General features: G+C 39.6%; 1 protein-coding gene across 2 annotated transcripts in view; it reads left to right on the top strand.

Moving 5' to 3' along the window:
• Positions 1 to 13,621, top strand: part of NELL1 (neural EGFL like 1) — a 282,345-nt gene that overhangs the window by 39,451 nt on the left and 229,273 nt on the right. For both annotated transcript variants that reach the window (XM_056493636.1, XM_056493635.1), the window contains exon 4: positions 789 to 959. In XM_056493636.1, coding sequence (XP_056349611.1) covers positions 789 to 959 — 171 coding nt within the window. The remainder of the gene's footprint in view (positions 1 to 788; positions 960 to 13,621) is intronic.

The following is a 13,621-nucleotide window of genomic DNA, read 5'->3' as shown; positions in this document are numbered from 1 at the left end:
AAAAGATTCTATACGATGTAAATACTTGGTGAGGTCCAAGAGAAGACTTCAGTATTTATATTGTCAGTGTGCCCTGAAAAGACAAAATTCATCCTAGAGAAAGCACTGGGTCCCCCCACACCCCAGTGAGGCTAGGTAATAGCCACACTTTGTTAGCTCTCCTGTGGGTCTGACGGCTGTATGAAGGTTTTGATTCTTAGATAGTTTATGCCAGATGTGAAGACACCTAATCCAGCTAGGAGGTTTTGTCCTTTCCTTGAAAAGCTGAATGATCATGGCAGTAGCAATAAAAGTCAGAAAATGAGTTAAGTACAATTGCATGTAGGGGAGTCCTAAAAATAAAGAGTTGTGTTTTTTTAACTGGATTTGCAAGTAGTAAATACAAATTTAATGATTACCTGGTGGTTTCTTACCTGAATGGCTTTTTGTTTGTTTGTGGTAGTGATATATGTACAGTTCTTTGTTTTTAAACTTCTTACAAAGCCTGCAGTCATACAAAAGATTTGGTGAAATGAATAAGGCTTGGTTTCTTGTAGTTTTCTATGGGTGAAAAGAGGATTTCAGTTTCCAGGGCTAACAAGTGGTACTTTGAGTTGTTTTCATGTAATTAGTTTTGCTGGTTTTGTACTGCTCTGAATGTATAGCCTTGTCTCTCTGCTTCTTTTAAAAAAATAATTAGTAGCTAGATTGTGGTGTTTGCTTAAAGAAGTCTTATCAGTTAAGAAGACAGTGGCAGAGACATTGATTATTTCCAAAAGTGGAACTGATTCTTTGTGTTTTCAATGCAGCTATTTTGAGCTGGAGAGCAGTGGCCTGAGGGATGAGATCAGGTATCACTACAGGTTTAATGGGAAGACAAGAACAGAGGTGTTCCCGTACCGCCTGGCAGATGGACAGTGGCACAGGATTGCTGTGTCACTTAGTGCATCTCATCTTCTGCTTCACGTGGACTGCAACAGGTAAACAAATATGTTCTGTAATTTGTGTTTCTTTAAAAAATAATCTCTAGTTATGGGAATAAAATTGGAAAAGGAGTTTGTTTTTTTTTTTTTCCCTATTACTGCCTCATTCAAGAAGCACGCTAAACTGTGGGATAAGAAAAGGAAAACAGAGTATTAAAATGGAACAATTCATTGTGATTACAAACAAATGTGGAAAAGGTTGATTGCTGATGGGGGAGTATTAAATGCATCTCTGTAGTTTAGGCAGTAGCTGATGTTTGCCAGTAAGTACATTTACGTGTGATGGATGGGTGTGCAGTCTGTTCTGTTGTAAACTGCTTCTCACGGTGTACCTGAGAACTGGAAGATGCATCAGAGACACTTTAAATAATCAACGCAGTTTTTACTGATTTTTCCATGTGCTGCCCCATTTGGAAACATCTGAGAAACATAGAAGCTTCTTTTTGCATGACTGGAAACAGTGCTTTTTGTTTTCTGAAGGGTGTTCTGTCTTTTTCATTAGAAGTTGTGAAGGCTGTGAGGTGGCATATTGCCAGGATTTCAGGGAATAGGAAACAGCAAACCTAGAATCTCTTGCTTTGGGACTTGATCTCACAATGTATTGTAGACTTCAGACTTGGTGGCTGATGAGGAAATTCAAAGTGCTTGAAATTGGGACTTCCATAATAGTCTTTATGAGCAAGGAAAATAAACTATTACTTTTGTACCTTATTGCATCGAAATGAATGAAAAAAATATCCTTCACATTCAGTGAGAAGATCAGCATATGCATTTTGGTATCATGGCACTTAAGTGGATTGGATGATGATAGCAGATATATTTTGGAAGTCTTCATTTTGTTCAGACAGGCAGAGTAAAGTTAACTGAATATTATAGGAGTATGCAGTTATTGGAACGTTTGAAAAAGTTTGAATTTTGACCCAGGTAATTATGAGATACTGTTTTGAGAGAAGTGTTACAGATATTTTCTGCAACTCCATTATATACTGAAAAATCTAATCTGAAGGAATGTTGCATATTGGACTTTATTTGGACCTTAGAAGCAATTAAATGCTGAGAGTAATTTTTATTTTATTGAGGCATGAAATCTACAGTTCACAAAGATTCTCTTCATTTCAGTCATTTGATTTATTTATGTTCCCATTCTTTATCAGTTATACTATTGCTTTGTTTTCAACAGGATGCTTTTTCTTTTGTTGTTGTTTAGTGATGCACTGGGTTTCAGGACAGGTTCTTCTTTATCTACTTTGATATGTTTCTTTTTATGAACAGCAGGTGTATTTTGGGAAGACCCTTTTTAATAGATTGTTTAGCTAGCTGCTTTCATGCACAGAATATAAAGTGAAGACAACACAAAACAACTGCCTGATGCAGAATTCTATCCAGGGACAGGAGAACTGTACAGAGTCATGGTTGTGACCTGATTTTCTTTACAGTAACAGGCAGAACTAGATAAATACAGTTATGGAATGAGCTGTGCTGTTATATGAGGTGACAACTATGTCCAGCTATCTCTGTCAGGAAGCTCTAAATAGGGCTGATCCATCTAAGCATGCCCCTTAAGGTGGTAAATCCTAAGGTTTATGCTTCCAGCATAAATCCATACTGAGATGTCTCTCTTTGGCTGTGTATTGTGGTGTTCTATGACAACTCCTGTGGAAGAGTAATGGAAATAGTTTTGAAAGCATGACTTGAGGACAGATCATAGAAGCTTAAATGAGAGGGGGAAAAAAAAAAGGAAGTCTCTAAGTTTGAGTCAGCCGTAGCATTGCTGTTCAGTTAATTGGAAAAGGAGCCAACATCTTGTTCATCTTGGCATTTTCTTATGACAATGCAATAAATGTCGAAGCTGTGGAAATGAAGAGCAAGTCAGTGAGGGGTACTTCTGAGCACTGCTGAAAACCCTAAGCCTTCTTCATGTTAGTGTTAGGGAAGCTGCAGCTGAAAGTGTGAACAGAGTCCAGTGTGAACAGCTGTGGACTTTACATGCAAATATTGCTATTTTAGGTGGTGTGGTGTCTGGCTCTTGGCAGAGTTCAGGACACCCAATGAGAAGTGATGCTTCTGAAGACTTAAATGTACAAGAGGACACAAGATAATGAATGCAGTCAGTGTATTCACCTGTCCCACCTCCTGCAGAGGTTTGGTGTCGTCAGAACAAGAATTTAGTTTCTTGTGTACCTATCTAGTTAAGGACATTCTCAGCTTTTTGTTTACTGTTTTTGCCAGCAAAACAAAAAGGGAAAAGAAAAAAAATTGACTGCCAAAATGAATGCCTTGAATTTATACTGTATTTCTTTAGGGGTTTGCAATATTGTTTCCTTACAGACATGCCTGAATTTGCATAAATGCATTACTTCTTTTGTTTAGGGCTGTGGTAATGTGTTATAGATTTGGAAGGCTATTGCGAGCAAGCGATTTGTGAATGCAGTGTTACTAATGTTAATCTGTACCTGAGAATGCATTGCAAGTGTTTGCATTGGGAAAAATATCCAGTCACAACCTAGGATTCATATTGTGATACCCAAAGCTAGTCTCTAACCTCCAAGAACTGCAGTTGATCAGAAAGCATTGGAGAAGAAGCTTTTAATTTGTAAACAGATAAGTCGAATCTACTTTTTCTCTTCTCAGCCCTATCACCCACATTACTCTGATTTGTAAAGTTGCTTTGACATTTGTACTTGATTATCTTTTGGATTCAATTCAAAGTCAGTGTTGTTTTTCAGACCTGGTAGGCTTGGGAAAAGTACTTGGGAACTAGCAAAATACCTGTAGTGCTTTAAAGCATTGCCTTTAAAACAGTGCAATTCTCTCTGTTCTAATGGAATGTCATATGGAGAGAGAAGCATATGTATCGAAGGAGGTTTATTTACCCAAGTACATGTCATTTTGAAATCAGCTCCTGCTGCATTTTACTGACTTCTTTCAGTGCTCCTCAGGAACAAGGAGTGGGAATTGTAGCTGAATTTGATGTTAGAGCTTGGAGCTGCTGATTCAGGATTCATAGAATGATTTGTGTTGGAAGGGACTTTAAAGATGGTCTTGTTCCAATCCCGTGCCATGGACAGAGACACTTTCCACTACACCAGCTTGCTCCAAGCCCTGTCCAAGCCTGGCCTTGAACACTTCCAGGGATGGGGTAGCCACAGTTTCTCTGGGCAACCTGTGCCAGGGCCTCATCTCCCTCACAGTGAAGAATTTCTTCCTATTATCTAATCTGAACCCACCCCACTTTGATTTGATTTTCCGTTGTCCTGTCACTTCGTTTCTTTGTCCAAAGTCCCTCTTCAGCTCTCTTGTGACCCCTTTGGGTGCTAGAAGGTCATCTGAGTTAAGAGCCTTCTCAAGGCTAAACAGCCCCAAATTTCTCAGCCCATCTTCATGGGAAGGAAAAAGATCTTAAAGTCCAGACTGGAAACCTGTTGAATGTCACTGGACTCTCCTCACTGTCTTGAAGAGCTTTTGTGGTAGGCCTAGAAAGTAACCTCTAGTAAGGGACGTGTCTCAGAAAGCTGACATAAGAAGCCATGGATGCACTTGCTAACATGCTTTTAACATTCTAGTAAGGTTCTGAAAGCTTAGAAAAATGAAAAGACTGCATTAATTATAAATGTACTACTAATGCACAAGTAAAACCTGTGCTCAAAGTAACATGGAAATTAACTTTCCTGCTTTTGGTAGGATCTGTGCCTCCCTGCTCTAAGCGAAAAGGGATTGTCAGGGATGGAATACATACTTTTGGTTACATCCTGCATTGCACCCCAAAACAGAATAATAAACCAGGATCTTTTTCACGTTGAATGAGAATCTGTGTCTTGGCTCATTTCTACCCCTCACAAGAGGTCTGCTCCAACTGCTTCCCATGGCACCTGACTGTCCACTGGGATGCTTGTCCCCTGTGACAGTAAGAGCACAGAAATATGTTATGTTTGCTGGTGTTGAGAAGAGTGTGTGAATAGCATGGAGCCTCTAATTTAGGAGGTGGTAGGTGCTGTATCAAAATGTATTTATTGACAATCTATTTGCAAAATAGAAATTCCAAGTTGTTATCAGTGTAGCTGATTAATCTGAAGGAGTAAGCCTGAAAGGTGTTTTATTTATCATCAGCCATATTGCTACAAAAGTAATCACCTATTCAGGCACTATGCATATTCCTTTACTTGAACTCTGCGAGCATAGAAGGGAGAGAAAGGTGCTTTGATGAAAAAATTAATGTTGTTCCAGTGGAAATCTGTGCTGGAGTGCCTTTTACTGTGAATACAGCCTGTGGTTTTGATGGATACTCTTAGCTGTTTGATGGAGGGGGTTGGTAAGAGCATAAGAGAATAGATTATAAAACTGGAGCAGGCTTGGAAGTAGTCTCCAACTGAAAAAACATGTTGTCTGCTTCTTTTATGTTAGAACAGTGCATTAGGGAATAAAAAATGCATGAGCAGTGAGAACTTTTTAATTGGAAAAATAAATAAATTAAAGTAACATCCTCCGAATATGGGAATCCAAGACCTCTGAGTTCTTATAAATAAGATATTCTGGATGCCAACCTGAGGTTTTCAACTGATCTAAACAAAGTTCTATGACTTTAATTAAAGTGTAATAAATTTAAAGAAGGTTAAGGGATGTATTTAAAAGAGGGATTTTCTGCTTTAGTTACTGTAAAACACTTTCTCTTGAGAGGGAAAATGGTGTGGTGGCAGGGCTATGCAGCTAGGTAATTTAGTCTCGCTATTTGAATACGGGTTTGTGACCCAGATTGCTTCTCCACTCTCCAAGCTGTAGCAGAAGCTGTCAGAGAAATGGTTACTTGGGTAGAGTGGTGTAATTGTGCATCATGGGTCACAAATTCATATCTGTCGTATTGTGGACTGGAAGTTAATTGTCACCTACCAGTTTTCCCTTTTCTTTGGCAGAAAGGCTGCAAAATGTTTAGCGTGAGAAAGATCTCCAGCTGGCATCCACATCAGCTGCCATCAGTGTTTATCATTACAGTTACTGCAGTTAACTGCAAGGAAATATTGAGGATACAGTCAGCATTATTTTCTTTTTAAAGAAGCTTTTAAATAACCAGGGTTTTTCACTGAATAGCTAATGCATCAGCAGAATGGTAGTATGGATGTGACCAAAGACTGAATGATATGTTTTAATCCAGTCTCCAGTTACAATGCAAATTTATTTTTTCTCCCCCAAAAAATCATTTGAGCTCCTTTGTATACCGCATTGAGATGATTGTGAGAATGCATGAGTATTTATGAACGTGCTGAAAAAGTACTAGAGGAAAAAATGGTGAGAATCCATATCTGTGTCTGCCTGTCTTAGACCCTTTGACCACCCCCAGAAGGCAGAAATCACTTGTACAGTGAGCTACATAAGAGAGGCTTCACATAGCTCCTGCTCAGCATAGAATATGCATCTGCTTTGGGCTCCTTTCAGGAGCTGATCCAGGTGCTGCTGATGGCAGTAGAAGAGAAGCAGAAGTCATTTGCTAGGAGTTTGACTAAGGGTCTTCCATAGGGACTTGGGGAAGAGTTTTAGGGAGTTGTGGAACCAGAGTTTTGTACCTGCAAAGCCCAATTACTGCTGAATATAGACTCAACAATGGTTTTGGTCCCTCCCTCCCCCCCAGTCAGAACTGGGGACTTTTGCTTTCTGACTAATTGTAAACATTGATAGACTGGTTGATGGCTTCAGCAGGACAGGAATTTTGTGTTATGCTTTACCATAGCCTCAGACAGTTTAGTAATGACCAAAAGTGTGTGACTAGGGGTATTAACAAATTCTCAAATATTTGTACATTGATCCCATATACCTGTAGACACTTTTTAATGTTAAAAGAAATACATCTTTGAATCGGTGTGGTTTGTTGCAAGAGCAGTCTCTGAACATTTAGCTTGCATGTATCTGGATATTTTTCTATGATTTTTTTTTTTTTTTTTTTTCGGGAGAAGTCTGCTGTTACTTGTCTCTATTTTCTTTTTATTTGTTGGTGTGGGGGTCATATGGACAGAGGGTGATTTAGTAATTTGAGTCAGCCAGATAAAGCAAATGTTTTGAGCTTTTTCTTTTCAGATTGTAAAAACAATTATCTTTCTCCAGACAGGCAGATTAACTGAGATCTAAGGAATAAATGAAGTCTTCCATTTGAAGTGGTTAGCTTAACTCTGGAGTTTAGAACTACAAGTCAGATAGAATAATACTGGAGCTAAATTGGGAAAATGATAGCATAATTCTAGTTAAATACTTTTGTAAAAACATTAGATCTTTGCCAAAGAGCAAGTGAGAACCCCTCTGAACTATTCAACAGCAGACTTGAAACCTGAGTCTTCATGTAGCAAATAGTACAGAGCCTTTCCAAAAGATCTGAAACCTCCTGAGTGTGGTGGGGCTTGAGAGGGTGATTGAGCAAACAGGGCTGAGACTGCTGAGATCTGTGAAACCAGCCCAAAATTCTATGAAGTGGTTTAATACTTGAGGTATCTTTCTTTGGCAGTTTAGCACAGTTACCCAGAAGGTAATTATTTTAAGAATCCAATCTTTACAAAATCCTCAAATTGGCTGCAGGGATGAACTGCTTGATTGCAGTTCTTAATACCCCAAAACCTGGCAGTTCTCATTATTTCACAATTTGGTGACAGAAAACTGACAGCACTCTTAAGGGCAGTGGTGCAGGATCAGCCACGTTTGTTCTTTGGGTGTGGAGCTGGAGGCATATGGGGTGCTCAGAGGTGGAAGGTGTCAAGTCTTGGAAACACTGGGTGCCAGGCAGTGGCATGGGTCTCACTGCAGCAGCGGTGTGTGAACAGGAGCAGCCAGGCCTCTGTGGTGTTTGGATGGTCCTGCAGTAAGTAAGGGGGTCAGGTAGGCTCAGTGCTGACCGTGGGGGCAACAAAGTTCCTGGTTCAGTGCCGTGGGTGTGAGCTGCTTGGCAAATGTGCCAGTTGAGAGAGTGACAAAGGCAGCCCAGTCTCATGCTTCAGAAGGTGAGGTGCTTTTGTGAGTTGAGGAATACTCCATTTCTACACAGGTGTTTAGTGAACTGGTTGGTGTAGCTTTTTGATGGTGTGGGTTTTTTTAAATAGGGAAAAAAATCAGATATTAGCAACTGCTTCAACTTTAAATATTTTAATGATACGAAGAATCCTTGTTGTGACACGTATTACCAATGGAATGGTACTTCAGAGAAGCGCTACGGAGGAACATAGTAGTTTGATCCTCAGCACTGGAGTAAGGTAACATGCAACTGCAAGTCCTATAACCTCTTGTATCAGAGACCAGGCAGTAAATGAAAGCATCAGTGGAAACTGCATTACTTAATTGGGCTTCAATGTTAGTGGCAACCTCTTCAGCACATCAATAGTGAAAGCAAATGACTAATAACTACCACTGTGCCAACTAAGGCAACTTGGACTTTCAGCCCAAGCTGAATTTGTCTCTGTCACACCGGCTGCTTACATCAAACTTAACTGAAAGATGTGCCATGCAGTATCCCTGGGGGACAGCCCAGTGCAGTCTGCACTGAGAATTCTCTTTGACTTGAGCAGAACCATGTTTTCACCCCCCCAGTGTGTCAGATGTTGTGAGAAATATGCTGTCCCTGCAGAGTGCTTTTCTGCCTGTCTGCTGGCAGTTTCCATCTAAATTCAATTTTAGAACCAATATAATGGCTTGTTCTGTATTTACTGTCTCTTTCATATACTTCCCCAGTCATGGCCAATTAGTTATTTGTGGAGAGGGTGTAATGTTATCTTTCAAACAGCCAAGACTAAATTGGACAGTTGGAAAATACTGTGGGAAAAGGGAGATCTGGTCCCTGCAGGAAGAACTGAGGAACAGGGAATGAGGCCATGGAATTAGTGTTACAGAGACAGTGGCTAATGAGGAGGAAAAGTGGCAGCTCCAGGGAGAGCTGAGTGCCTTTGCACAGTGCTGAGACAACACCAGGAGCAGGGCCCTGGCACGAGCCTGGCAGCAAAGGCAAAGCCTGTGATCCTCAGCCTGCATTTGCCTTCCGTCACTGCAGCAAATTGGCTCTGGAATATGGATGAGGTTATTTTATGATTACATACAAATCCTCCAGTGATGACATGAACCCCTTGATGAGATGATCCTGTGACAAGATACCCTGCAAAGCAATTAACTTCTCACCAGATGTGTTTTTGGAATGGGGGAAGAAGCTGTTTAGTAGAAAGGTTTCTTGTGGCTGACCGAATTTCAAATTTATCTTTTATAGCAGTGCAGAAGGAGTTGAAATCAAAAGCCTTGTTCTTCTCACAATTGCACCTGTCTTATTGTACTAGATAAATCAACTTTTGGGGGTTTAGAGGAGCCTGAGACAAAGGAAAAACAAAAGGAAAGACAAAGGCTGCATATATTTTGTGAAGAGGAGTTGTTCCAAAGCTGTAAAAGTTTATCCTGCCTCAGGTTCTGCTGTAACTGCCAGAGTGAAGATCCGTGTGCTGCAGTCATGGGCCAGGGACCAGCACATCCCTTTATGTGGCTTCAGATGGAATAGGAGCAAAGTTTCAGAACTGCCAGTTCTCACTCAATAAAGGCCTTGTGATAAACCCCAAAAGCTATATTACATTTTTTTAAAAAATTTTTTCATGACAAAATAGAGATGACAGAAGCCATTTAATCATGGTTTTGCCTCTTTGTTCTGATAGCATTTTATTTTGGGGTTTGTTTTGCTGCAGGACCTTCTTTGTGCACATTTTGATGCACATTCTTCCTCTTTTGCTTTCTGATTGTAAATAGGCTTAATTGGCTGCTACGTGTTTCATAGATATTCTAATACAGCTTTTTAATCTCATATGTATCTTGCTCTAAGGGTTTCTTGTTTAATTTGTGAGAGAGGAGCTTTTCTTCTTTTTATATCTTGAAAGAACCCATTGAATTAATTTCTTCCTCTTATTTCTAGAATCTGCTTTTAATTGCTCAGACTTGGTTTGATGATATTTTGCATCTGGGATGTACTCTGAACATTTGGTTCATCTGATATGGGCTTTTGGTATGATACTTGGTATAGTAACAAATGAGTATGCTGTGCTTTTAACTTCCTTGTTAACAGTTTGCTTTATTCAGCGTTCTAGTTTAGAACCTGAGCTTCAAAGCTTGCTGAGGTTAAAGGGTATCTTTTAGGGATCCTGTAAGTTTTAGTATTGTCCTCATTTATAAGTGTTTGTCTCCTTGACTGTAGTGGAGACTTGTGTGCATCATAAAACCCTACTGCTTTGTGGTTTATGCTCTGGTAGCCAGATAGTGGTAGTTGCTCACAAGTGATGAAGAGATGCTAAAATAGCTTTGGAGAGTCAGATATTTATTTGAAAAGTAGCATTTCATCTATGTAGCTCCCAGCTCTGTATGGAGATGTGTAAAATCCTAAATTCACATTAATCCATAGAAGTTGTGCACATTGATTTTTATAAGATAAGTCTGTATATGTAGAGATGACATTCACCTCACTTCAGAGGAGGAATTCTTTTGACCTAGACACCACCTTAAATTCTACTGAATATGGCAAAAATTATCATCTTCACCAAAACCTGTGACAAGTACATTGCTCGTATGCTTCTGCTACCTGTAGATTATGTACAAGTTTTATGGGCAATGCCAGGGCAAGGAGCCATATGCTATTGACCTTAGCTTTATCTAAAAGAGTAAAGGTTGCTGTATGGGTTAGTGTTAGGCACCTGAGCACCAAACAGCTGCTACCTCTACAGTGGGATTCGGAAAGATGAAATTGCAAGGGGGGGAAGGTGTATTGAAATAAAGACAGTTGAACAGGTAAAGCAAAGCAAAATAAAGAATTAGTTAACATCTGCCATCAGCTGGCAGGTGTTCAGCTGTTTTCCTGAAAGAAGCAGGGCTTTGTCTTACAGCATTTGTCTTCCCAAGTAACCATGATGTAACTCCAAATGTCCCCATGCCCTTTCTGTTTTCCCCCAGCTTATATTGCAAAGTGTGATGTATTGTGGCATGGGGTATCCCTTGGGTCAGCTGGGGTCTGCTGTCCTGGCTGTGTCCCCTCCCAGGTTCTTGTGCCCCCAGTCCCCTTGCTGAGGAGCGGATAAGGCCCCAACACTGTGCAAGCACTGCTGACCTTCAGCTAAAGCATGCATGCTATACCCACGCTCTTTTGGTCACAAATCCAACATGTGGCACCATACCAACTGCTTTGAAGAAAATGATCTCTGTGATGTGATAACTATTTGGGTATCAAACCAGCTGTCTTGACACTAAAAGCCCGGCTCTGGATCTATCACATGTAAGATACAGTTGACCTCATAGTTTGGCATATTTTTTTTCTCTATAGCTCTTGACAATCCTAAGCAAATGGCCAAATTTCTATTTCTGCTTAGAGTCTGACTCAGCCTATTTTCTGGGTTTTTCACTCTTTCCGAAGTGCTGTTCTTGTTATATGAAGATGGGTAAACATTGCAGCATTGTAGACAGCCTGTTAGGGCTTAGACACTCTTTATACTGTTGTTGTCCGGAACTATTTGTATCTGTTTTGTCCTTTGCAAGTCAAGTTCATAATACTGGCCTTGTTTGTAAAGGTGGTGGAATTGACTTCAGGTTCTCTGGATGAAAGTTGCCATAGAGGCAACTCTGACAGATGCATATCTGCCCTTCATTGGGCCACTGCTGTGTCATATATTGGGTCCAGTCCTCTCCTTTGGGTCAATAATAATGATTTGTTTTAGTTTAGTGCTTAAGAAATTCTGATAAAATTCATGGATAAGTTTGTAGAAAACTGAAGAGTGTAATACATTTTGTAATGAAAGCCCTGCATAGATAAATCTCTGTGAATTCACCCTTACTCAATTGATGTGTAGAGAATAAACCCCCAAACCTGACAGTGAAATGTGCTCTTGTGACCACCTTCACTTGCATTTGTGTAGTTTCCTCTTGTTTGTTAGTTACTTTGAATTTTTCTTGAATGAAAAAAAGAGATTTTTTAAAATCTAATTTTATTTAGATGAATTTTTATTTTAAAATTTAGATTTGTATTCATAATAATTAAAGTGGAAAATACAGTACATTAACTATGGCTCTGTGATTATACAGGGAAATCAATGAAATAATTTGGGTGGCAGGCCTTGAAGAGAATGTAAACTGAGCATGCCATCTTGAGTCTTTTACCTAACATATGCTATAACTGGACACCTATTTTTCTTTCTTCCAAAGCTGAACAATAACTTGATTAAATGGTTGTCCGTTACTGTTGTATATTCAAAATTTTATAAGAAAAAGCTTCCCTCGTACTCCAAGATTTTAATCTAGATTGCTTTCCTCTGTTAAATAATTGGGAACTCCTATTCTACGGCAAAGGAGATAGCACCAGAAAAATCAAAATTTCCCTCAGGAAGTTTATTTTTCTGAAAAAAAAATGCTGGAAACTGAATTAATAATTCAGTTAAAGTTGCTCCAGAACTGAATGCATGTCAAATAATGCATCCTATCTGTAAACACTATCAAGAAAATCCAATCACATTGGTATTGACACATTTTCATTGGGAAGCATATAGAAAATGGGTTGAAAGAGAAATATGTAAAGATATCTTGGTATTTATTTTTAAAATCAATTCCTAATCTCTTTGGAAGGATAGATATAAAGACAAAGGCTAATACTGTATCTTAAAGCTAGGAACTGATATAATCAATCAGTTTCTCTATGCAGGTGGGTTCAGAGACTGTTGGGCAAACTTTTTGAAGCAGCTGATTATTTTTACACAGTGGGCTGTGTTAGGAGGGCTCATTTGCCATTTCAGAGGTGTACTGTGTTTTTGCAGGTTCAGCTGGAGATGATAGCAAGGGTCAAAGGTGGTCAACATCTCTGCAAATTAGAAAAAGATTGGTGCAAAACATAGGGAGCTTCCTTCTCTCCTCCGACTTTGTTTACAGAAGTTGAGGGTGCTGTTTCAAAGACTGTCATGAACAGAACTTTTCTATACCCTTCAGTATATTTAAAGGATCTGAAGATCCAGATGGATGTATACAGGGTAATGAATGGTTGCAGGAGAGTGTAATTTTTGAGCATCAGGCTTTGAATTGCGAAAATCTGTTTTGATGATTCACCCTGATGTCAGGAAGGGCTCCTGTGCAGCTGTTGGAGGGGCCTTTTGAGAGTGATTAATTTACTGTAAGATGAATCACACCCTAGAAACACTTAGGTCTCTTCATTAAATAAGTGAGTCTAGAGAACTAGCTCCACCGTAGGTATGAACTTTTGAGACATTTAAAATTGGGTGTGATGAATTCAACACCTGTTCTCTACATGGAAATTCAGCGCTTCCCTCTGAGGAGGGAACTCAGAAAAGGAACTCCTGGGCTGTTATTCCCTCACATCTAAATCTCTATTTCAAGCCTGATTAATGCAGTTCAGGGCTGTGCATGTCCACAAATTTCAGAGACTATTCTGCGTTGAAAGGGACCCATGAGGATTGGAGTCCAGCTCTTAAGCGAATGGCCCATGCGAGGATCAAGCCCTCAACTTCGGTGTTGTTTAGCACTGTGTTCTAACCAACTGAGCTAATCTGAGGGTTTTCCTATCCAGCCTGCAAATAGAAGGCATGTTCCTATTTTAATAACCTACTTGTATTTTAGACGTGAAAGAATTTGAAAATGCCATGATTTGGTGTGCTGCTTTGTAGTGACTGTTGAGT

The sequence above is a fragment of the Oenanthe melanoleuca genome, chromosome 5, assembly GCF_029582105.1.
Source record: "Oenanthe melanoleuca isolate GR-GAL-2019-014 chromosome 5, OMel1.0, whole genome shotgun sequence".
NCBI classification, from domain to species: domain Eukaryota; kingdom Metazoa; phylum Chordata; class Aves; order Passeriformes; family Muscicapidae; genus Oenanthe; species Oenanthe melanoleuca.
Note: the sequence above shows the minus strand (reverse complement) of the source record. Positions and strands in the feature narration are given on the sequence as shown.